Raw genomic sequence first — 25,098 nt, forward strand, 5'->3', positions numbered from 1 at the left:
CCCATGCTACAGTTCCTTAACCTTAAAAAAAAGTTAGGGACTTCCCTGGTGGCGCAGTGGTTAAGAATCCGCCTGCCAATGCAGGGAACATGGGTTTGATCCCTGGTCTGGGAAGATCCCACATGCCGTGGAGCAACTAAGCCTGTGTGCCACAACTACTGAAGCCCATGTGCCTAGAGCCCATGCTTCGCAACAAGAGAAGCCACTGCAATGAGAAGCCCACGCACTGCAACGAAGAGTAGCCCCCGCTCGCTGCAACTAGAGAAAGCCCGTGCGCAGCAACGAAGACCCAACGCAGCCAAAAATAAATTAATTTAAAAAAAAAAGAGTTATGCCAAAGTATAAGAAATGTGGCTAGATTCTTAACTAAAAATTAAAAATCAGAAATGTAAAAACCTCTAAAAATTATGTTTATATGGGTGGGTGAAATCGCTGAAGGTGGTCAAAAGTTACAAACTTCCAATTACAAAGTAAGTCCTGGGGATGTAATATAAAACATAGTGACTATGGTTAATAATACTGTGTTGTATATTTGAAAGTTGCTAAGAGGGTAGGTCATAAAAGTTCTCATCACAAGAAAAAACAATTGTAACTTTATGTAGTGACATGTTCATTAGACTCATCGTCTAGATCATTTTGCACTATATACAAATATCAAATCATTATGTTGCACACCTGAAACTAATATAATGTTATATGTCAGTTATATCTCAGTTTTTAAAAAAAACAAATAATTAAATTGACAGAGAAAATAAGCTTCACATTTTATATGGTTAATCTCACCGTGTCACACTGAAAAATATTTTTCTCATATGATAAATTTATTTATAATCAAGGTTATTTTAAAAGAGGATTTGGTCCTTGGCAATAGTAGTCATCCAATAAACATTGGATTTCTGATTCTCAACCATTGTAATTATCAACATAATTTAAATAAAAAGGTAGGTATTTGTTAGGTGGGTAATTTTTCCAACTTAGTTTTCATATATTTAATTTTAATACTTAAAACCTATTATTTAGTCCTTTTAATGAGGATTGGTTCTGTCTCTCTCTGGATCATGACAGTGGTTTAGTTAGCTGGCTACTGATTCCATATTTACATTTAATTGTATTTATTTTTTTCTCTTAAATTATGCACAAGGGACACATATCTCAGCTTTCATATTTTCAGGCCTGTAAAAATTGGTTTGAATATATCCCCAGAAGAGAAATTCTTACTCCATTCTGTTTCCTCCCATCTAGGCCATTTCTTTTAAAGTTGATAGTGAAGAAAGTACTTTGGATTCACAAACCAGTACAACAATTGGAATGGATCCAGATGGAGTCTTATCAAAAATGGAAAATTTATCTAAGACAAATAGTGCAAAAATGAAGGGGAAGAATTCCTTTGCACCTAAAGATTTTATGTTTCAACCACTAGATGGTCTGAAGACCTATCAAGTAACACCTATGACTCCCAGAAGTGCCAGTGCTTTCTTGACACCCAGTTATACCTGGACCCCTTTAAACACAGAAGTGTAAGAATTTAATGTTAATAATGAATTCCTTGCCAAGATGGTTAACAAATGCCTTTCTTAGATTTGTCCTGTGCTTTTTAAAAGTTATTATTTAGTTAGTAAATTATATTAATTATAAATTATGAAAATTTGGTCTTTTAAAAAATTCTTCAGAAGCCTACAGTAATGTGTTTGACAGTTTTGATATTTCCTATACATTGTTTTTATCATTATTTTCATGGTACACTTTGTGTTTTTTTGCTTTTTATAAGTGACTTTATTATAATACTTAGAAATAAATGTTTAGAAGGAAGAAATTTCTATAATACTGTAGTTCAGACATGGTTTGGGGTTTTTTTGTTTGTTTTTTTGCCGAGTATTACTTTAGAAAAACTACTCCTAAAGCCAAAGATAATTAACTTGCAAAGTGGGGGGAAAATCAGTTGGAATCTTTAAGAGAAACAGCAAGGTTGTTTTGCGAAGACTGGCTGGCGGCAAATTTACTGGAAACTGCTCAGCAGCATCCAAGACTATGAGTGCTTATGTTCCATGAAGAGATCTTCACAGTCTTTGGATCTCATTATAATTAGTAAAGATGGACATTCCCACTATAGGTGTTTAAATTTTTTCCCCTTCAGAAAGACACATTAAAAAAAAATAAAAACATATTTCTATTTAATCCCAGGTTTTTAAAAAGTAACATCATTTTGAAATCCTTCAATTGGATATATGAGGCTCATGTTTCATAAAGTATTTTTTTGCTATTGTTTTTAGTGATAAGACTGAAGCAACAAAAGAAATCTTGGCACAAAAATGTAAAACTTTCTCTGCCAAGACAGTACATCAAGATTCAAGTAAATTACAATGTCCTTTGGGTTCTCTAACAGTTTGGAATAAAGGTATTGTATTTTAATTAATTTTTTACTTGATTTTGTGGATTGTGATTTATCAGACATTTGTTTAGAGCCCTTTTCAACATATAGTTCAGGGATGTGATCTCAGGGTCAGGAGAGATGGGAAAACATGGGGAAAGATATCTGGAGAGAGAAAGAGTTGGAATAAGGAATACAGACTGAGAAGATGGGGGGAAATAAATGTAAATTTGAGGAGATGAATATAAGGAGACACTTTAGAGGATTTGTGGTGAATGAAATCATTGAGTCAGAAATAAAATTTTAAAATTCAACATTGAAAAAAATTAAAGGATTTAAAAAAAATTTGTCTTGTGGGGGATGTCATTTTATGAGTTGCTGCTTTGAAATTTATATGTAATATTTTCTTTAATCTATAGACCATGTTTTAAATAAAAATGAAACTACTAATAAAAATTCAGATGGCCTTTCAATAAAAGAAGAAGTCCCATCACTTGAAGTAAATGAAGATCAGATATCTCAGCCACAACATGATGTGCCATATTTCAGGTTTGTCCATTTGTTCCTAGTGTAAGAATTTTGTATCAATGTCTAGACATTTAAAACCAAAATTATACTATTTTTAACCTGAATATAATAGATGAGTTGGGGGAAATTGAATTTTGGTGATTTTCATTTATCTTTTAAATTTTAATGATTTTTTTTCAATAACTAGTACATTCATGTGGTTCCTAGTTAAAAAGGTAGAAAAAGGTACAAGTGAGAAGTCTTTTTCCCAACTCTGCCTCCCAGGGGATAGTTCGAACCTTCCACGGAGGCAAGTGTTACTCATTTCTTGTGAATATTTCCAGAGGTAGATAATGCATATGTAAACTAACATAAACATATATATATATATATTTAATATAAACAATAGCATACTATTTTGTTTCATTTAATGTTAAATGTGGTAGACATTCCATTTTAGTACTTAAAGAGCTTTGTGTGTGTGTGTGTGTTCTTTAATGGCCACATAGTATCCAATAATATGGATGTACCATAATTTACTTAATAGGTCTCTGTTGGTGGTTATTTACATTGGGTTCAGTCTCTTACTATTACAATCAAGGCTGCCAACAACAAACTTGTATATGTTTCAATTCTCTCATGTACAAATATATAAGGACCTCAATTTACATACCCCCCAGCAAGGTATGGGAGTTCCTATTTTCTCATACCTTTTTTTTTTCCCCCACAAAGAACTAAATTAAAGTTTATTTTATAAAAGAAGGATAATGGGAGATGGTAGGAGGCTCTTTGGCCCACCAAATTATGAGATAGGATTATGTTCCTCTAACTGTGAATTGAAAATTAACATCCTGTTTGGGGAACTTCAACATGTCACCTAAATGCCTTGGAAGCATATCAGAGGCCTGCATTTCGAGAAAGGCCTTAACATTCCACATCACACAGAAAATGATTACATTCTGTTATCTTTGAGTGAATATAGCAAGAAAATTCCCATACGTTTTCCAATACAATGTTAACAATTTTTGAGCTTTACCAATCAAAACAGATAAAAAATATTATCTTTCTCTAGTTTATTTTATTTATTTATTTTTTATTTCTATTTTTTTTTTTTTTGGCTGCACTGCATGGCATATGAGATCTTAGTTCCCCAACCGGGGATCGAACCTGTGCCCCCTACAGTGAAAGCTCGGAGTCCTAACCACTGGACCGCCAGGGAATTCCCCTTACTCTAGTTCTAATATCCATTCTTTCTATTATGAATGAGTATCTTTTTATATTTTTGGGAACCACTTCAGTTGTTTTCAGAGCATTACGTTTTAGAATTATAAGGTCTTTCAGAGATTAGCTAATCCACTGTGTTGTTCAACTGAGACATTGAGATGATAGACAATTTATCCAACTAAATAATGTCAGATCTAAGCCAGGTCTCTTTCTCATTAATTAAGCTGTTCTCTGTTGCCACTGGACACAGGCAGCTAAATTATTCTTCTAAGAAAAACTGTCCTCAGTTTTCCTGCTCAGATGTTTTTGTAAAGAAACATTAAATTTACCTTAAGCCAGGGTTTCTTTTTTTTTTAATACATTTATTTATTTTATTTTATTTTTCAAATGTATTTTTGGCTGGGTTGGGTCTTCGTTGCTGTGCGCGGGCTTTCTCTAGCTGTGGCGAGCAGGGGCTACTCTTCGTTGCGGTGTGTGGGCTCCTCATTGCGGTGGCTTCTCTTGTTGTGGAGCACGGGCTCTGGGCGTGCAGGCTTCAGTAGTTGTGGCACGCAGGCTCAGTAGTTGTGGCTCACGGGCTCTAGAGCACAGGCTCAGTAGTTGTGGGGCGTGGGCCTAGTTGCTCCGTGGCAGTGGGATCTTCCCGGACCAGGGCTTGAACCCGTGTGCCCTGCATTGGCAGGCAGATTCTTAACCACTGCGCCACCAGGGAAGCCTGAGCCAGGGTTTCTTAACCTTGGCACTACTGACATTTTAGACTGGATAATTCTTGTTGTGGGGTCTGTCCCCTGCATTGCAGGATGTTTTGTAGCATCCCTGGCCAGTAGCACTCCTCCAGTTCGTGACAATCAAAAATGCTTCTAGATATTGCCAAATACTCCCTGGTAGGAAAAATTCACCCAGTTGAAAACCACTGCCTTTGGACAAGCAAAGCCTAATAGAATCTGTAAGGCCCTATCTCTGTAATTTGAGACTTACTTAACAGTTTTTAGCTTCATCTTACTCTTGGCAATTGAATTCGTCTTAGTTCCATGGAAAATAACAGAACTAAGGAATGACTGATTCTTTCTGCTTAGCCACTGAAAAATAAGAACAGAAAAGACTAGAAATATTAGCTTGAAAAATGGGCTCTTGGCATTAACCATCCAGTTAAGTTTTAGGTGTGGAAGGATGGACATACATAGAATATCAAATTGTATTTATGGATTTTAACATATCACGTTTCATGAAATGATTAAGCATCAGCTCTGGGAAGTTAACGTTGTATAATTGTCATAGTGCTAATGTATGTCATCATTTTAGAAATATTCTCCAGTCAGAAACTGAGAAGTTAACTTCACACTGCCTTGAGTGGGAAAGGAAGCTTGAATTGGACATTCCAGATGACGGTGAGGGAACATTTGTATTTTTTTATGTCTTACCTTTATTTATTTTAATATGGTTACATTTATTTGAAACACAAAAATCCAGTGTTGTCCAACTTTATAATTTCATTGTTATTCAAAATAGCAAGAATTTTTCATATCTCACATATGTTCACTAATATCTCTGTGCTAAAATGGTACCTGACTTAAAAGATATAAGTAGTTAGAATATTGACTATGATTCCTGAGAGTTAGACATTTGCCTATTTTATTATTAGATTTTTTTTTTTACTGTGACTTTATGAATGACAGCTATAGCTAGTATTGCTTAATTATACAAAAATATTTTCTGAACAAAAATTACTTACATCAATATGAAATCAAATCAAAATCAATCAAGTTTTCTGAAAAGTTCCAACCTTACCTATTCAGGAAAGCTATTTAGAAAAAAGTCATTTGTGTGCTGCCACATCAGTCCTTAGATACTGATGTGCAGTGAGTTGTTTGACGTTGAATTCTTATAAAATACAAGGAGAGGTAGAATGCTCTTTACTGTGTAGCAATATGTATGAGAATGTATATTGCTAATTTTTAGCAGGAATTGAAGCAGATAGTAAATGCTCAATATTTGTATGAAAAAGTTTTTTTTTTTTTAAACAGTTTTTTTTTTTTTTAATTTTTTATAGCTACTTTATTTATTTATTTATTTATTTTTGGCTGTGTTGAGTCTTTGGTTCGTGCGAGGGCTTTCTCTAGTTGTGGCAAGTGGGGGCCACTCTTCATCGCGGTGCGGGGACCGCTCTTCATCGCGGTGCGCGGGCCTTTCACTATTGCGGCCCCTCCTGTTGCGGGGCACAGGCTCCAGATGCACAGGCTCAGTAGTTGTGGCTCACGGGCCCAGCTGCTCCGTGGCATGTGGGATCTTCCCAGACCAGGGCTCGAACTCGTGTCCCCTGCATTAGCAGGCAGATTCTCAACCACTGTGCCACCAGGGAAGCCCTGAAAAAGTTTTGTAGTAGATATTTTTTGTTTTGCTTTAAAGTAAGAATTTGATTCTGTAACTGTAGGATATTTGGAATGAGGTCATCTTATCAGCTGGTTGGCTTGCAATAAAGGTCCTGTCTTGTCCTTTAACTTTTAAAAACCTCATATTTCTTTTAGCTAAAGATCTTATTCGCACAGCAGTTGGTCAAACAAGACTCCTTATGAGAGAAAGGTTCAAACAGTTTGAAGGACTGGTGGACAATTGTGAATATAAACGAGGTGAAAAGGAAACTACCTGTACAGATCTGGATGGATTTTGGGATATGCTTAGTTTTCAGGTATGTGGTCAAGTATTTTGAATATGTTAACTTTGAGTCTGTTTTTTCTGTTTTTTGTTTTTTTGGTTTTTTTGAAAATGAGGTAACAGTAGTATAAAAGGGTTAGTATTAGCTACTTATGTGCCTGTAATATTATTTATGTATTTCTTTATTTATTTGTGGCTGCGTTGGGTCTTCGTTGCTGAGTGTGGGCTTTCTCTAGTTGTGGCGAGCGGTGGGGGGGGCTTCTCGTTGTGGAGCATGGGCTCTAGGTGTGCAGGCTTCAGTAGTTCTGGCATGCGGGCTTCAGTAGTTGTGGCACGTGGGCATCAGTAGTTGTGGCTCGTGGGCTCTAGAGCACAGGCTCAGTAGTTGTGGCGCACGGGCTTAGTTTTGTTCTGCAGCATGTGGGATCTTCCCGGACCAGGGCTCGAACTTGTGTCCCCTGCATTGGCAGGCGGATTCTTAACCACTGCGCCACTAGGGAAGTCCTTGTGCCTGTAATATTAAATGAGATATTAGCACCTTTATAAACTGTAAGGTGCTGTCTAAATTTTTTTTATTATTTTATTTATTGATTTGTTTATTTGGCTACATCGGGTCTTCGTTGCAGCACATGGGATCTCTGTTGTGGCATGCGGGGTCTTTTAGTTGTGGCATTTGGGAATCTTTTAGTTGTGGCATGTGGGATCTTTAGTTGTGGCACATGAACTCTTAGTTGCAGTATGTGGGATCTAGTTCCCTGACCAGGGATCAAACCCGGGCCCCCTGCATTGGGAGTGCAGAGTCTTAGCCACTGGACCACCAGGGAAGTCCCAAGTGCTGTCTAAATTTGATGACTGATATCTTCTCCCCCGCTATATTGTCAGTATGATTTCTATTTGGGTTGGAAACTGAGATTATATTCAACTGTTGAATAATCTGTAATGATTCTATATGTGAGAAGATGAATAAATCTAGTCTTTAGTAGTTCCGTTCATCCAGCAGTTACTGAGTTCCTACCGTGTGCCAGACATTGTACTAGGAGTTGATAAAATAAGGCACATTCTCTGCCCCAAAGGAGTTTGTAGTTTGATTAGTGAGTTAGACAAAATATATAATTCCAATCTAATGTAAAAAAGTGCTATGAGAGAGGGGATCACTAGGAAGATCAGTAAAGGCATGGGAGGAGATGATACTTTGTAGCTTTTTGAGCGTATTTTAGAAATAAGCATATAAATTACTATTTCAAGAACCTATAATCAACAACTATTAGACATTTCAAGAAAGCCTTAAACCTAAAAGAAAGAAGCCAAGGCAAAAATAAGAAGAAAGGTATTTGGATGGAGGAAGTAGAGCAATCTAGGAAGTATAGTATCCAAATAATAGGAATTCCAGAAAAAGAGTACTGAAAAAATAGAAAATCATCAATGAAATGGTTTAAAAATTTTCCCCAGTACTGCAGGACATGAGTTCCACATTGAAGGAGCCCACTGAGTGCCTAGCACTGTGAATCAAGAGTAGACCCACACCAACGTATGCCATTAAGTATAACTGTACAACTCTTGGGATGAAGAGAAAACTGTAGAAGCTTCCAGAGAGAAAACAAGTTTCATACAAAGGGTCAAGGATCACAATAGCCTTGGATTTCTCAACTGCAACATTTAAAGCTGGGAGAACAATGCCCTCAAACTTCTGAGGGAAATAGCTTCCAAACTGGAGCTCTGTAGCCAACCAATCAAGTGTGAGGGTGGAAGGGCATTTCCCAAACACACACAGTCTCAGATTTTACCTCCCAAGCAGTCTTTCTCAGCAAGCTAAGTGAGAAAGTACCTCACAAAAATGAGGGAGTAAGCCAAGAATGGAGGAGGAGGTGGGTTGGATCCCCAGCAAGGGGCCAAGAGAACTGAGGCCGAGGGGAGACAAGAATGTGTGAAGCACGCTTAGGAAGCAGCACTTCCGGATCAGCACAGGGGGACCAGGGGCTCTACCAGACCTGTCCCTGGAAAGCTGAATTGAGTAAAATGCCTGATTTGTTTTTTCTTAAGAGGATATTTAATGCATTCTTTTTCTTTTCTTTTCTTTTTTTAAAATTCATTTTATTTATTTATTTATTTTTGACTGTGTTGGGTCTTCGTTGCTATGCGTGGGCTTTCTCTAGTTGTGGTGAGCAGGGGCTACTCTTTGTTGTGGTGTGCGGGCTTCTCATTGCTGTGGCTTCTCTTGTTGCAGAGCACGGGCTCTCGGCGCACGAGCTTCAGTAGTTGTGGCACATGGGCTCAGTAGTTGTGGCTCGCAGGCTCCAGAGCACAGACTCAGTAGTTGTGGCGCACGGGCTTAGTTGCTCCGTGGCATGTGGGATCTTCCCAGACCAGGGCTCGAACCCGTGTCCCCTGCATTGGCAGGCGGATTCTTAACCACTGCGCCACCAGGGAAGTCCTTAAGAGGAGATTTATACTTACTGTGCAGAGTTTAGACTGAATCGATGATAGACACATGAACAACTAAGCAAGCAAAAAGCAAAACAGTTATTAAGTCTAGAGAAAAGTGAGTAAGGGAACATAATAGTCTCAATAACTTTATGGCCCAGATGTGAATAGTGTTTATGTAGTCATAATATAAGCATTACTTTGTGAGCAGTTTTTATATATTTACCAGTTTTCATATTGATGAGTCGGTTAACTAGTATCCTTTGATGGTGATCAATTAATTCTGTGTTTCTTAGTATCATTGTTAATTTATGGATTTAAAGATATTTGATGTATTTTCATTATTTACAGTTACTATCTTTATTGATGCTCATTTCTCAGCTTTGGCCAGTGACAGCCTCTTCAAACTGGCTGCTGGGGCCTTTTTTTTTTTTTTTAAGAGTTGTATTGAAGTATAATCTGTGTATCATAAAATTTGCCTGTTTTAAATACCATATGAATACCATATGCTAACACATATATATGGAATCTAAAAAAAAAGAAAATGGTTCTGAAGAACCTAGGGGCAGGACAGGAATAAAGAAGCAGACATAGAGAATGGATTTGAGGACACGGGGAGGGGGGAGGGGGAGGGTAAGCTGGGACGAAGTGAGAGAGTGGCATGGACATATATACACTACCGAATGTAAAATAGCTAGCTAATGGGAAGCAGCCACATAGCACAGGGAGATCAGCTTGGTGCTTTGTGTCCACCTAGAGGGGTGGGATAGGGAGGGTGGGAGGGAGACGCAAGATGGAGGGGATATGGAGTATATGTATACATATAGCTGATTCACTTTGTTATACAGCAGAAACTAACACAACATTGTAAAGCAGTTATACTCCAATAAAGACATTAAAAAAAAAATTTGCCTGTTTTAAGTGTACAGTTCAATGATTGTCAGTAAATTTACAGAGTTGTACACCATGACCATAATCCAAATTTAGAACATTTTTAGCACCACAAAAGGATCCTTCCTGCCTATTTACAAGTCAATCCCCATTCTCACTCCTAGCCCCAGGCATCACTAATCTTCTTGCTGTCTTTGTAGATTTGCCTTTTCTGGACATTTCACATTAAGTAGAATAATACAATATGTGGTCTTTTGTATGTGACTTCTTTCACTTAGCATGATGTTTTTGAGGTTCATCCATGTTGTAGCTTGTATCTGTATTTATCAATTGATGGACATTTATATTGTTTCTACTCTTTGGTGATTATGAATAGTCTTCTATGAATATTCATATACAAATATTAGTGTGGATATATATTGTCATTTCTCTCGGGTAGATACCTAGATTTTGCTGGATCGTATAGTAAATTTATGTTTAACTTTTTAAGAAACTGCCAAACTGTTTTCCAAAGTGATTACACCATTTTATGTCTCCACCAACAATGTGTGCTCCTGTTTCACCACATCCATACTTGTTATTGTCTGTCTTTTTTAGTATAGCCATCCTAGTGGGTGAGAAGTGTTTCTATAGTTTTGATAATGATGTTAAGCATCTTTTCATGTGCTTATTAGCCGTTCATATGTCTTTTTTGGCAAAATGTCTAGTAAAATCTTTTGCCCATTTTTAAATTGGTTTGCCTTTATTATTGAGTGGTGTTTTTCATATATCCTGGATACAAGTCCTTTATCAGAAATATTATTTGCAAATATTTTCTCCCAATTTGTGGCTTCTGTTATAATTTCTTAATGATGTCTTTTGCAGGGTAAATGTTTTTGATTTTTGTATTTTTTGGCCACACTGCATGGCATGCAGGATCTTGGTTCCCTGACCAGAGACTGAACCCGTGCCCCTTGCATTGGGAGCGCAGAGTCTTAACCACTGGACCGCCAGGGAAGTCCCAAATGTTTTTGATTTTGATGAAGTTCAATTTATCAGTTTTTTTTCTTTTATGTTGTGTTCATGTCTAAGAACTCTTTTTGCCTAACCACAGGTCACAAAGATTTTCTCTTATGTTTTCTTCTAAAAGGGTTATAGTTTCAGCTCTTACAGTTAGGTCTGTGATCCATTTGGAGTTCGTTTTTGTGTATGGTGTAGATAAGAGTCTAAATTCATCTTTTTTCTTGAGGATATTCAATTTTCCCAGTACTGTTTCTTGAAAAGATTGTCTTTTCCTCATTGAATTACAGTTTCAACAATTACTTGTTGAAAATCAGTGATCATAAATGTAATCCTGAGTCGTTTTGACATTTAAATTTTGTTTTTTGAGAGAGAGATTGAGAGTACATATGAATATAAATGCATATTAAGGGGACTTGAAGCAAGTTTACCAAACTCTTGACAGTGGTTACCTCGTTGGAGGAGATTGGAAATACCAGAAGGATGGGGATATTATTTGAATCTTTTAAAATGAGATTGTGTGAAGAGAATGAGAAGGCATGCCACGGACTGGGAGACAAATATTTACAAAAGATGCATCTGATATTTGATACAAACATCTGTATCAAAATATACAAAGAACCCTTCAAACAACCTGATTTTTATTTATTTATTTATTTTTTTACTGAGTTTTTTTTTTTTTTTTTTTTTCAAAATACTAATTGTAAAGTCTGCAGTGGGTATATAGGTGTTCAACTTTTTTCCAGATTTTATGTTTTTGGTTTTGTTTTAAAATTTTTTATTTATTATTTTTATTTTTGGCTGTGTTGGGTCTTTGTTTCTGTGTGAGGGCTTTCTCCAGTTGCGGCGAGTGGGGGCCACTCTTCATCGCGGTGCGCGGGCCTCTCACTGTCGCGGCCTCTCTTGTTGCGGAGCACAGGCTCCAGACGCTCAGGCTCAGTAGCTGTGGCTCATGGGCCCAGTTGCTCCACGGCATGTGGGATCTTCCCAGACCAGGGCTCGAACCTATGTGCCCTGCATTGGCAGGCAGACTCTCAACCACTGCGCCACCAGGGAAGCCCCAACCTGATTTTTAAATGGAGAAAAGACCTGATCAGACCCTTCACCAAAGGAGATATACAGATGGCAAGTAAGCATATGACAAGATAAGGCTCAGCGTCGTAGATCATTAAGGAATTGCCAATTAAAACTACAATAAGCTACCACTGGATGCCTGTTAGAATGGCAAAAATCCAAACCACTGACAACGCCAAATGCTGGTGAATATGGAGAGCAGCAGGAACTCTGATTCATTGCTGGTGGTACATTGCAAAATGGTACAGCCACTTTGGAAGACAGTTTGACAGTTTCTTACAAAACTAAACATGCTCTTATCATACAATCCAGCAATCACAGTCCTTGGTATTTTCCCAAATGACTGAAAACATATGTCTACACAAATATGTGTACACAGATGTTTATAGCATCTTTATTTATAATTGCCAAAACTTGGAAGCAACCAAGATGTCCTTCAGTAGGGGAATCGATAAACAAACTGTAAAAAAAGAGAGAGAGATTGTATTCATATTGTGTAATTTAGGAAACAAAAACATTTAGGATATCTCTCCTACCATTTTAGTGATCAAAAATAATTTAGGAGAGTTATTCATATATGACATTCTTTATGTAGATTTTGAAGGTTTGTAAGACCAAAAATAACAATGAACAATTTTACTATAAGAGTTTTTCACTTGAATACTAAATTCAGGATGATTTAGTCTAATTTTATGTTGCCATTCTCAATTATTTTGAAGCTTCAGTTTATTAGTTTGTAATTTTAATGTGGTTAGCATTAATCTGATAAACTTGTGCTTTATTTATTAATAGATAGAAGACATAAATCAAAAATTCAACAATCTGACCAAACTTGAGGAATCTGGGTGGCAAAACAATAACAATACAAGCAAAAAAGTTTTTCGGGTAAGTTTGTGGGTTTCTAATGTAGACTCTTCTACTCTAAAGAATTTTTATTTTCAAGCTTTATAAACATTTAGCTTCAGATTTTTTATCATTTTATAAAATAAGTTTCATATATTGCTTACAATGTGCTGATTGTCTTTGAAGAAAGAAAGGAAATGAGCAATGCAAAATTCAGGATGGTTATTTCCGGAGGGAGGAAGGATAGGGGCTATGATTGAATTGGGACTGTGATTGATTGAGAGCTTCTGAGTTGCTAAATAGTGGGTGTGTATGTGTTTGTTTTATTCTTTAAATTGTGTTTATACATTTTTTGGTAACAATAATGGTAGAAGTAGATAATTTATATAATGCTTAGTATGTGCCAAATGTTGTTCCAAATACTTTACATGTTTTAACTCATTTAATCCTCAACAATCCTATTGAGGTGGGTACTGTTATCCCCATTTTACAGTTGAGGAATATGAGGCCCAGAAAGATTAAGTTACTTGCCCAAGGTGGAGCTGGGTTTCGGGCCAGACTTTCTCATTCCAGAATTCCTATTCTTATCCAGTAGGCTGAGCTTTTGTGTGATATATTTCAAAATGAAAGATTTTTTGGGTTTTTTTTGGCCATGCTGAGAGGCTTGCGGGATCTTAGCTCCCCGACCAGGGATCGAACCTGGGCCCCCTGCAATGTAAACACGGAGTCCTAACCACTGGACCGCCACAGAAGTCCTGAAAGAATTTTTTAAATAGAAAAGAAAGAGGAACAATGGCTCTTTAGAATGTCTGTCTTCTTCCCTATACTTTATCTTGTAAAATTGCCTATTACTTTACTTTATCATGATAGATTCCATTCTTATCTATTCGTATAATTTTTTCTAGTAATGTTTTAAACTCAGAGTTCTTGATTCAGATGAATGCTTCTCAAACCACAGTAGAGCATTGCCAGTTTTCCTTTTAGATTTTAGAAAAATGTCTGTGGTTATAAAAGCAGGTTTCTAGATTGGTATTTTATCATGCTATGTAATCCAGATAAAAACTGTTTTGAATCCTTAGGAGTTTAAGCTGTTAGAGTATTTTTTTTTCTTTTTTCTTTTTTTAAATTTTTTATTTATTTATTTATTTTATTTATTTATGGCTGTGTTGGGTCTTCGTTTCTGTGCAAGGGCTTTCTCTAGTTGTGGCAAGTGGGGGCCACTCTTTCATCGCGGTGCGCGGGCCTCTCATTATCGCGGCCTCTCTTGTTGCGGAGCACAGGCTCCAGACGCGCAGGCTCAGTAGTTGTGGCTCACGGGCCTAGTTGCTCCGCGGCATGTGGAATCTTCCCAGACCAGGGCTCGAACCCGTGTCCCCTGCATTGGCAGGCAGGTTCTCAACCACTGCGCCACCAGGGAAGCCCCTAAGCTATTAGAGTATTAAAGAAACATTTTAATAAAATTATTTTACTAATTGTTATGAAAAAGACTCAAAGGACATTGACAAAATTGATTGAGTTTTAAATCTACGAAACAATGAAGGATGCTTGAACATTTTGAAGCTACTGTGGATATTTCTTATTGAGTACTTAGTCCTGGAAACATTAATATCATCAGTGATGCAGATAATGGCTGTATCAGTACAGCAGTATATCAGAGCCTTGTAATTCTGCCCCTTATCACCAGGTGTCTCTCTCCTCCTACTTTATTTATAGTCTGCTGTTAAGATATCGAACAAATAAAATAAAATTTATCTTTTACTTATACTTTGATACCATTCCCTTCTACCTCCTATTCATTGCCTCTCATTCCATCACTTATCCTGTTTTCATCTTTCCCTCTTTTTTCCATCAGTTTTTAGATATGTTTAAGGGTCTTATCTCTGTTTACATTAGGAAAAAGCAAAACAACAACAACTAAACCTGTGAGGTCCACATCTCTTCCAGTTATCTGTACCTCCTCTTCCCTATTCCCATTTCTTTCTTCCCATTCACAGACAAGCTTCCTGAAAAAGTTGTCTATACTCTGTCTTTACTATTTTGATTCCCACTTACCTTTCCAACTCACTGCAGTTTAGCTTCACCCCCTCTATGCTTCCAGAACTGTTATAACCAAGGTTATTGATCCACTAATTGCTGCAGTTATTAGGTACTTAATTATAAAATCTAGTCCCTCTGCAGTATTAAATACAGTCTACTCCCTCTTTCTTGAAATTATATTATACTGATTTTCCTCCTACCTCTGTACCTTTTCTTCAGTCATGTTTGCAAGTTCCTTTCCATTTATCCCTTAAGTGTTTGTGATACTCCAGTTCCTACCTCAACTCTCTTCTCTCCTTCCATATTCTTCATGCGCAATCTTACTCACTCGGCAATGATTCCCGAATCTGTATTTCAAACCACTCTTACTGCTAACACAGTAATACTTTAAAATCTGTATATCCCAAACTGAAGTCATCTCCACACACATCGATGTTTCCCTGTCTCAGAGAATGGTGTTATCATCCCTTCAGGCGCCCAAGATAGAAACCTGGCTATCTTCTGTGGTCCTTTCCTTTCTGTATTTCACCACCTTCACCTGCACCTATCTAAAAGATTGCTAAGTCCTCCCAATTCTTCCTCTTAAATATCTCCTGAATCTGTTTACTTTTTTCCATTTTTTCCCTCCATAATCTACTAGCATCTTTTTCCAGTATCACTGAAGTAATCTCCTTCCTAACTGGCTTGTAACCCTCCAATCCATTCTCCAGGTTGGACACAGAGTGACTTTTCCAGAATGCAAATTTGATAATGTTAACCTCCTGATTAAAAATCATCAGTAACCTCTATTACTTTGTCCTCTGTGTAAATGTAGCTCCTCAAAATGGTTACATGTGAGGGATTATAATTAGCTGTTACTTACCTCTTGCCAACTCCTCTGTGCTTTCTTTCATTTCTGGTTTTGCAAACATGCTATTCTCTCTACCTAGCCCTTTCCTCATCCCATCTTGTAGCCCACCTAGCTGTGATTTCAGCTCAGGTGCTACTTCCTATAAGCCTTTCTTGGTGCCTCTGAAGGTTGATTAATTGATAAATTCAGCCCTCTGAGTTTATTTCTAACACGACATTTATTCTTCTCAGTGTCCTTATCTAGCTCTTCCACTGTGAAGCTGAGAACTCCTTGAGGGCAGGAACTTTGTCCTTTACCTTTTGACCCCCAGCATTTTATTTATTTATTTTTTTTTTAAAAAATTTATTATTTTTAAATTTTTGCCTGCTTTGGGTCTTCGTTGCTGCATGCAGGCTTTCTCTAGTTGCAGCAAGCGGAGCCACTCTTCGTTGCAGTGCGCAGGTTCTCATTGCAGTGGCTTCTCTTGTTGTGGAGCACGGGCTCTAGGCACACGGGCTTCAGTAGTTGCAGCACTCGGACTCAGTAGTTGTAGCCCATGGGCTTCAGAGCACAGACTCAGTAGCTGTGGTGCACGAGCTTAGTTGCTCCGCAGCATGTGGGATCTTCTCGGACCAGGGATTGAACCTGTGTCCCCTGTATTGGCAAGCAGATTCTTAACCACTGCACCACCAGGGAAGTCCAACTCCCCCAGCATTTTAGCACGTACTAGGAGCTTGGTAAGTATATGATGAATGTGTTGAGTATTTCATGTATGCTTTATTTGTTTTTCTTATAAGATGGTAATGAATCCCTTTAGTAAGTCATAATTTCTCTTCACAGAAAAAAGTTGTCTCAGGTATAGCGAGTAAACCCAAACAGGATGATGGTAGAAGAATTGCAGCTAGAAATCGCCTAGCTGCCATAAAAAATGCAGTGAGAGAGAGAATTAAGCAGAAAGAACATGCTGAGGCTGCAGCCTCTGCAATGCCAAACGAAGTGGATAAAATAGTGTTTGATGCTGGATTTTTCAGAATTGAAAGTCCCGTTAAATCATTCTCAGGTTAGTTTTTCTGCTGAGACTACTAAAGGGAAATATTTGGGTTGGATGGGAGCTTGTGTAAGAGATGAAAAATAGTTTTCACATGAAGATTTATGTGTTTTCTGTGATTTCTGAGAAATAGCTTATGGAAGGTGGGTTTGGTTTAATTTTCATTTGGAGTAAAAATTTTCCTCCAATCTTTTTGAAATACAGTAAATGTACCGATTTCCTTATTTTATTTTATTAAAAAAATTTTTTTTAAAATTTATTTATTTGGCTGCACCGGGTCTTAGTTGCGGCATCTGAACTCTTAGTTGCGGCATGTGGGATCTAGTTCCCTGATCAGTGATCGAACCTGGGCCCGCTGCATTGGGAGCGTGGAGTCTTAGCCACTGAACCACCAGGGAAGTCCCCCATTTTCCTAATTTTAAAGTATTGCAGTGTAACCAGCTTTTACTACTTCAGAAAACCATTCTTTCTTATGATTTTCTAACTCTGGTTGTATTTTTCAATAGCTGTTTTTCATAGGCTATCTTTATTAGATTGAATTTATTTACCTAAATTAAAATTATATATAAGCCATATAATAAGAGGTCATAGTTGAAGTAATCTGTTCCTTCAGTCTTGGTAGACACTTCTATTAATGCTTTAAGTGCTAGATGTTTATTTTCAAGGAGAAAGGGGCTAAGTCCTCTTTAAGTACTAATCAGCAGAAGGGATTTTTTTTTCCTATTATTTAACTGTGTCCACTAGGAAGATTTCTGACCATAAACTTGAGTTGCTATTTAATATTTACATTAAAATGTAAATTTATCACCTCAAGTATATTATTACCTCCCTGTCAATTTAGGTATCACACCTAGTGTGTGGTTTTGGTGTATTTCCTTTACTCCAAGCAGCTGCACTCCCTGGACTCCAGGAATTGCCTCACTGCTAATGGCATGTGTCCTTGTTACTTACTTCCCAAGGATCCTAGTGATTTCCATGACTATGGGCCCACCGCTGTCTGTTCTTTCAGGTAGTCATCTTGGCACTTATGACTAGAGAGATCAAGGTTTTTGACCAAAATTGATCTTTCTGAAATTGAGTTTTAATTATAGAACTCAATAAAGTTTTAATTGTAGAACTCATAGTTTATATGAGGTTTGTTACAAAACAGAGGTCCCCCAAGAAGCCCCACTCATCCCGTTTGTTACTTCCTAAAGGCAACCACTTCCAGTGCTTAAAGGAGTCTTGGGTTGTTTGCAGCCCTCTCTAAACAAGGTGTAGATTTTTTTCTTGAATTATTCCTTTGATGTACTTTCCTTGGTTTTCTCTGATCTTTCTTTCAGAAACTCATATCTTTCTCCTGGTAAATAGACTATTTTTATCATTCTTTCCTGTACTTGTCATTTTCTTCTACTTCCTGACTTTCTTCAACTTTCCTGTTAGCTATCATGTTTTTAATTCCCAAGAACTCTTTCTTAGTCTTTGAATGTTCCATTTTATAACATTCTGAACTTGTTTCATAAGTGCACTGTCTTATTTTTCTACAGATGTTAACGATAGCTTTTATGTATTCTTCCCCTGGATAGTTTGTTCCAAGATACTCTCATCTGTTTGGTTTTGGTTTCTGTCTCTCGTATCAGAGGCTTCCATCGGGTGTCCGATGATCATCCACTGCCTGCTCGTGGTTAAGAGCAGGACTCTGCACGACAGCGTGTGGGTAATAAGGTCTTTACTGTGGGGTGATTTGGCTGCACCCTTACGCTGGGAACCTGCACATCATCACTGTATTTAAGTCTTTTCTCATGGGCTAGTTAGATTCCCCAGAGAAGATCCTTCCGATCTGTTGCCTGGAGGGTATTATTCTGGCTTCCAGTCTTTCAGGAGCCACATGGGTGGAGGGAAACTGAGTGTATCAACAATTTAAAAAATACTCATTTAATCCCCCCTTTTCCATATAGTACCCGTCTCTCAACCTTATCCCCTAAACCAGAGACGCCCTGTTTCACCTTTTTGGGGAGATAAGCCTCTAGTTTTTTTTATCTTGGTGGTGGGAGGGGGTTGGTGACAGTTTCCCAGCTGTGCATAATGAGGAAAGGAATCTGGACTCTAATTGTTCTTTAAACTGACTTTGAACCAATCCTGTTTTTACCTCTGCTTGCAGAGATTCTTGAGGCCACCAATTCTTTTGAGAGGTGCTGTGGTATAAACTGGGTTGATTCACATCAACCTGACTAGTGCCTTAGGATTTATTTTCTTGAGTCTACTAAGTAATATCCCACTCATCTATCTGCATTACGCTTCCAAAATTTTCTGAGTTTTGTTGTTTCTGGTTTAGTTTCCTTTGTCCTTGAAAATTATATTTCAAATTTTAAAAGCCACTGACCTTAAAAAAAGGGATGCTTTGTCCTTGTAGCATTCAACCTTTCAAGATTATCTCTGTTACTATTTATAGTAGTGGGATGTCAAGAGGAAGCAGTTTAGTGTGTGTATTCAGTACTATCTTTAACTGAAAGTCCCAGGCATTGACTTTAACAAACATTATTTTATAGGAGAAAGGTAGGGGAATAGGAAGAATTTGCACTGTCTTCCTAGTTATAATGAAAAATGAATGAAAGAGCTTTTTGGTATTAAGATGATTTCTCTCATCTTCTAGGACTTTCTTCTGAATGTCTTTCTCAAAGACTTAGAATACCTAAATCTGTCAGCAAAGCTGCGTCTGAGAGCAGGGCTGAGATGGGCGTTCTAAGACAAACTACATCACCAGAGAATCCTGATCCTCAGGGTACCAAAAGTGAATATGTTGATAAGACTTTGATTTCAGATATTCCTGGAAACAGGTATTTCTTTAATATGTTATTATTAAGAGTTTAACAGATGCAGACATTAAATACCATTTCAGATTGTTAACCTGGTTAAGTATGCAAGATATGTATTGTTTATTAAATTTCACAATGACCCTGTAACATATAGGCAATACTTCTGTTTTATAAATGAGGAAATTAGGGCTTCAGATTTCAGATTGGTAAATGGTCATATGTAGATGGGCAAAGTAAATGCTGCAGAACCAAGAAGAAAAGAAGTAATATAGTGTTCTTTGTTGATAAACGGCCTGAAACTTTGGTGCTTGACAGATCTGAGCTCAAAACCAGCTCTATGACATACTAGCTATAAAACTTCAGGACAAGTTTAATTAACTCACTAAGCTTCAGTTTCATCATCCACAAAACAGTGCTGATACCTCCCTGCAGGGTCGTTGAGAGGTAGGCACTTTTGTACCAGCCATTATAGAAAGTACCTTGAGGTTGCTGACTTGACAGATGGCAGAGTGAGAGAAGGGGGAGCTAATATGTACTGAACAATTATTATGGGCTGGACATTGTTCAAGGTTCCTATCATATATTATCTCATTTAATCCTCAAAACAACCATGTGAGGTACTGGATCTCCATTTTTTAAAAATGAGGAAACTTGAAAAGTTAGTAACTTACCCAAATTCAGCTTACAGTTGGTGGGAGTGGATGTTACCTACATTCTTTATGCTACATAGTACTGCTTCTGCACAGATGCATCAAAATTACCTATATAGTCCTTGTTCGTGGAACATAAATGTACCAGAAATATGATAGGAAAAAGATACTTTAAGTAGGAAATAAAATTGTAGTCTGGAGCCAAGATAGGACTGTTGGATTTATTATTAATCTGGAGATGGGACAGCATTGAATATTCTGCCGTCACACCAAACAAGGCTGTCAAAAAATAAAGAACACCCTATGCATTGACTATTTCAATGGGGAAACAAATGAAAGTTTTTCTTTTTAAATATTTCATGGAACAAGTTATAAAATTTCTAGTTTTCAGTATAAACTAAAGTATATTTAGCCTTTGTAGGGATTAAAATATTTTAGATGTTTTAGAAATCTGTGGATTATAAAATACCAATTTATGGTCATTTCTTAAATGCAAGTTACTTTACTTTGTATACCCTGTAGTTCATTATCTTGTACTAAGAAGATCCAAAATTGTATTTAAGTGATATTACAAGTACTCTTTAAAAAATTTTTTTACTTTATTTCCAATAATAGTCCTGAAAGAGCATCTTACAAATAAACAACTTCGTACAATGAAGGCAAAGTGAAGCTGAAAACCAGAAAAATAGAGTATATATACATATTTTGAAATGACTCCAAGAGGTTGAGACAGATGTTTCTAGTAAAATGCAAGTTAAGAACTTCAGGATTAGAATATATTGTGCTATAACTAGCTAACAAGTAAATGTAGGCAACTCCAGCCATACAATAATTGAGTTGATGCTTTAATCCCCCAGAAGTAAGCTTTTTCCTGACTTTCTCTAGTATGTGGCTCTGGATTTGGCTGAGGTTCAAAAGATTGTCAATAGACTGACCAGCATGGTCACAGGCTTGTGAGCTTTCCGAGGAAAATGCCTTTGGTTTGTAAGGCCATCCTGCAGTAGCTGTCATCCGAAACTAATCTATTTAGATCAGGCCTGGTCTTGGATGAGGCTCCATCTTTGACCCATAAAGGAGAGTCTCAAAACACAAGACAAAAGATAGCAAAATGTTTAATTATCTGAGCACAATGCTGCTTTTTTCTTTTTCAGGAACAGCATAGTAGAAGATGCGAAGTGTCCTGGATTACAAGATTTAATTGAAGTAAACCATGTAAGTCCTATTCCAGTGCGTTAGATAGCCCAGTATGTTATCTATTTATATCATTATGTATAGTAACTCCATAAACAACCTCTGGAATTTCCATTGGAAATCTAAAGCAGTCATATAAAATGATAGTTCTTATTTCAAAGACCTTTGGCTTGTTTGAGATCATAGTGCCAATTTGGTTTTCAGCTCACATCAAGATTATTTTTGTAAATAAAGTTTTATGGTATCACAGCCACAGTCATTTGTTTATGTATTGTATCTGGCTGCTTTCAAAATACAACGGTAGAGTGTTCGTGTTTGTGCAGAGACTCTTTGGATCACAAAGCCTAAAATATTTATAGCTGGCTCTTGAACAACAGCATGAGGGGGGTGCCATCCCTCTGCACAGTCAAAAATCCACGTATAACTTACAGTTGGTGCACCCCTTATACTTGGTTCTTCCATATTTGTGGGTCCGCATCCGTGGATTCAACCAACCACAGATCCTGTAGTATTTACCATTGTAAAGATTCTGTGTATAAGTGGACCCTCGCAGTTCAAACCCATGTTGTTCGAGGGTCAACTGTACTACCTGGCCCATCACATGGAATGTTTGCCAATCTCTGAGCTGAACTGTTGGTACTTGCTAAGAAACTTTCCTTCATTTATACTATTGCTGTAATATTATATGATCTAATTGTTCAAGAAGCAAGGTAGTAGGATTTACAGTGTTCTTTAGCTTGTGCTCAGAATGTCATCCTTCTATTATTTCTTATTTTTAATAGCAATAAGACTTTTTCTGTTTATTTCAATTCTGGGTAATTAAATGTAATAACATTTTTACTTCCAGGATGTAAATAAGATAAACTTTGAAATAAATTATTTACCTAGTGAAAGAATGAATTTGGCTCTCCTTGCTGGCAAAGTGGCAGATGATGTTAATACTAACAAAAAGGAAGAAATTTCAGATGTTGTGTATGGAATGGAACTAAATTCAGTTACAGCACAGGATGTTTTGATGATTAGCCCTGAAAAAAATGTACCATCACAAAATAACATCTCACAGGAAGAAGAAACAAAAATTTCTCAGTCAGGTAAAGTCTTTTAATGTATTTAAATGAGGCTTTGTTAAATAAATGAACTTGGACTGAAGTATAGATTATTAGAAACACTTCGGGATACAGTTTCCAAGAATGAAGGTTGAGAAATTGGACACTTGTAGTAAATATCTTGTGAGAATTAGTTTGTGTTGTGGTACCCTACTATCCACCCAAACCTTTTGAGGTAGACCCATTAAAAATCAACAACAGATACTAATCCATATTGGATATCAGCAGCACTTTACATTAGACCTAACTATGTGGGAACCTTTGTTGTTTGTGAAGACTCAGAAGAATTCCCTGAAGTTTTTTTAGTTCTCTTCTTTTCCATCAAACATCCTCAAACCTTTCTTCAAAACACCCTCTTTTTCTGCCCTAATGCCTTTTCCTACCTACTGTGTTGTGATTGTTCAGTAGGAAATGGCTCTTGTATTTTTGTTATAATATAACGTGTGATGGTTTCACCTACTGTTTTCATCTGCTACTGCATGGTGCTCTTCTGGCTGGGGTCTAAGGCAAAATAAACATTATAACCTTGGTCAGACATTTAAGGCACTCCAGCTATGTTCTTCTAGCATCTTTTGGGTACCTTTAAATTACAAGCATGAGATTTATTTATAGAAGCCTTTTTTTATACTGAAATTAAGGATGAGAATTTTACAAAGAAATTTAACTACATTTAAAAAATATTATAGCATAAGATGATCCATATTTTTCTTAGCATATGATGTATGGAATTTTTCATCTTTCAAGGCTTTGTCCATTTCTAACAACTCTTAACTGTGAGAATATTACTTTAAAAGTTAAAAATTATTCCTTTTTGTTTTTCAGTACTATTTGATAATAAAAGTCTCACTACTGAATGCCATCTTCTTGATTCAGTAAGTTTTCCAACTTGATTTGAAAAGTTCTTTATATTCCAGATTTGTTTTATAAAATGAATATTACTCACTTTTCAGTTTATGTGCAAAGTTTACGTCTTGTCATTGTTTTATTTACTCTGAAATCCACTTTTATTCATTTTTTCTCAAAATGGGAAAAATTGTATTAAGTGATATTAATACTTTAAAATATAGTGTGCTTTAGTATTAAACTCTGAAGATTTAATTCTCTATATGGTGTATGTATCAAATTTGCTGTGACAAAGTGGTTGAATACTTGAATATCTAATATGTAGCTTGGATTATGCTGGGTAGTTCTCAGTGATGTATGAAAAATATAATGCAAGGTTTCTACCCTTTTGAAGCTTACAGTTGGGGAGATAATGTCTGTCCTACCTTCAGTCATTGCTTATTTTCATTCTAGTTCTTTTAGATTACTATATTTATGTCCTGCTATTTTATTTGGAAGCTCCCCAGCCTTTACTTTTAGTGACCTCTTGCCTCTAAATCTAGTTCAAACATTTGCCCATCTGTGAAGCCTTCCTGTAAAAGCTCTCATCTCTCGCATGTTAATTTCTGTATAGGCACAGGTGCACAGTGCATACAGTGCACACATTGAATCTCTTATTAAGAGTATAATATGAATAGGGCTTCCGTGGTGGCGCAGTGGTTGAGAATCCGCCTGCCAGTGCAGGGAACACGCGTTCGATCCCTGGTCTGGGAAGATCCCACATGCCGCGGAGCAACTAAGCCCATGCGCCACAACTACTGAGCCTGTGCTCTAGAGCCCGTGAGCCACAACTACTGAGCCCACGTGCTGCAACTACTGAAGCCCACACGCCTAGAGCCCGTGCTCTGCAGCAAGAGAAGCCACCGCAATGAGAAGCCCGCGCACTGCAATGAAGAGTAGCCCCCACTTGCCGCAACTAGAGAACGCCGGCGCGCAGCAACGAAGACCCAACACAGCCAAAATAAATAAATTAAATAAATAACTTTTTAAAAAAAAGAGTATAATATGAATAAATGATACTGTATTCCTAAAACATATTGTACTTTCAGGAATCTATTTCCCTTATTAACTATAAATTCCTCTTTAGGCAGAGCTGCCTGATTCGCATTCATGGGTGCTGGTACTGAATAGTAGGGCATGAATGGAATAGTGCTGTCTTGCCTACTAAGTGTTTACTGCATTGGCTTTCAGCCCTACTGCCAGATATTTTTATTTCAATGATCTGGATTAGGTCGTTCATCAGGCGATTCTAACATGTGGCCATGGTCAACAACTCTGGTTTATAACCTTACCTTGAAATTTTCCAGGACCAATTGCTAAAATGAATCAGGGAGTGGCTTTGGTTTGCTCATCTTTGATCTCAGAATATAAAAAATTCATTAAGGCAAATGTAGGATCAAACAGAAACAATTTTTGTTAACCTCATGAAGCCTGGCAAATGCTTGGCTTGCTTAAGCCACTAATTCCTTAAGGACCTCTGAATATGTTGACTTTTATTATCTTTCAAAGATGCCTTCTTTGTATTCAGCCTTCTGGGGTGGCTGCATCTCAGGAGCTGAATGGAATGTGTTACTGCGACCA

General features: G+C 37.1%; 2 protein-coding genes and 1 long non-coding RNA gene across 7 annotated transcripts in view; 2 read left to right on the forward strand and 1 right to left on the reverse strand.

Annotated features, from left to right (window-relative positions):
* The window catches only part of ATG14 (autophagy related 14), a gene marked incomplete at its 3' end in the record, with an annotated part of 271,275 nt that overhangs the window by 214,811 nt on the left and 31,366 nt on the right, over positions 1-25,098 (forward strand). The window lies entirely within an intron of this gene.
* Positions 1-25,098, reverse strand: part of LOC309655392 — a 225,163-nt gene that overhangs the window by 179,971 nt on the left and 20,094 nt on the right. The window lies entirely within an intron of this gene.
* Positions 1-25,098, forward strand: part of DLGAP5 (DLG associated protein 5) — a 45,578-nt gene that overhangs the window by 18,526 nt on the left and 1,954 nt on the right. For 3 of the 4 annotated variants that reach the window (XM_082450370.1, XM_082450371.1, XM_082450369.1), the window contains exons 8-18: positions 1,243-1,517; positions 2,271-2,395; positions 2,788-2,917; positions 5,402-5,487; positions 6,625-6,785; positions 12,929-13,021; positions 16,686-16,905; positions 19,526-19,709; positions 21,490-21,550; positions 22,377-22,620; positions 23,458-23,507. In XM_082450370.1, coding sequence (XP_082306496.1) covers positions 1,243-1,517; positions 2,271-2,395; positions 2,788-2,917; positions 5,402-5,487; positions 6,625-6,785; positions 12,929-13,021; positions 16,686-16,905; positions 19,526-19,709; positions 21,490-21,550; positions 22,377-22,620; positions 23,458-23,507 — 1,629 coding nt within the window. Of the gene's footprint in view, positions 1-1,242; positions 1,518-2,270; positions 2,396-2,787; positions 2,918-5,401; positions 5,488-6,624; positions 6,786-12,928; positions 13,022-16,685; positions 16,906-19,525; positions 19,710-21,489; positions 21,551-22,376; positions 22,621-23,457; positions 23,508-25,098 lie in introns of those variants that run through there. The other variant, XM_082450372.1, reaches the window with a different exon arrangement.

The sequence above is a fragment of the Balaenoptera physalus genome, assembly GCF_965194825.1.
Source record: "Balaenoptera physalus genome assembly, chromosome: 2".
NCBI classification, from domain to species: Eukaryota; Metazoa; Chordata; class Mammalia; order Artiodactyla; family Balaenopteridae; genus Balaenoptera; species Balaenoptera physalus.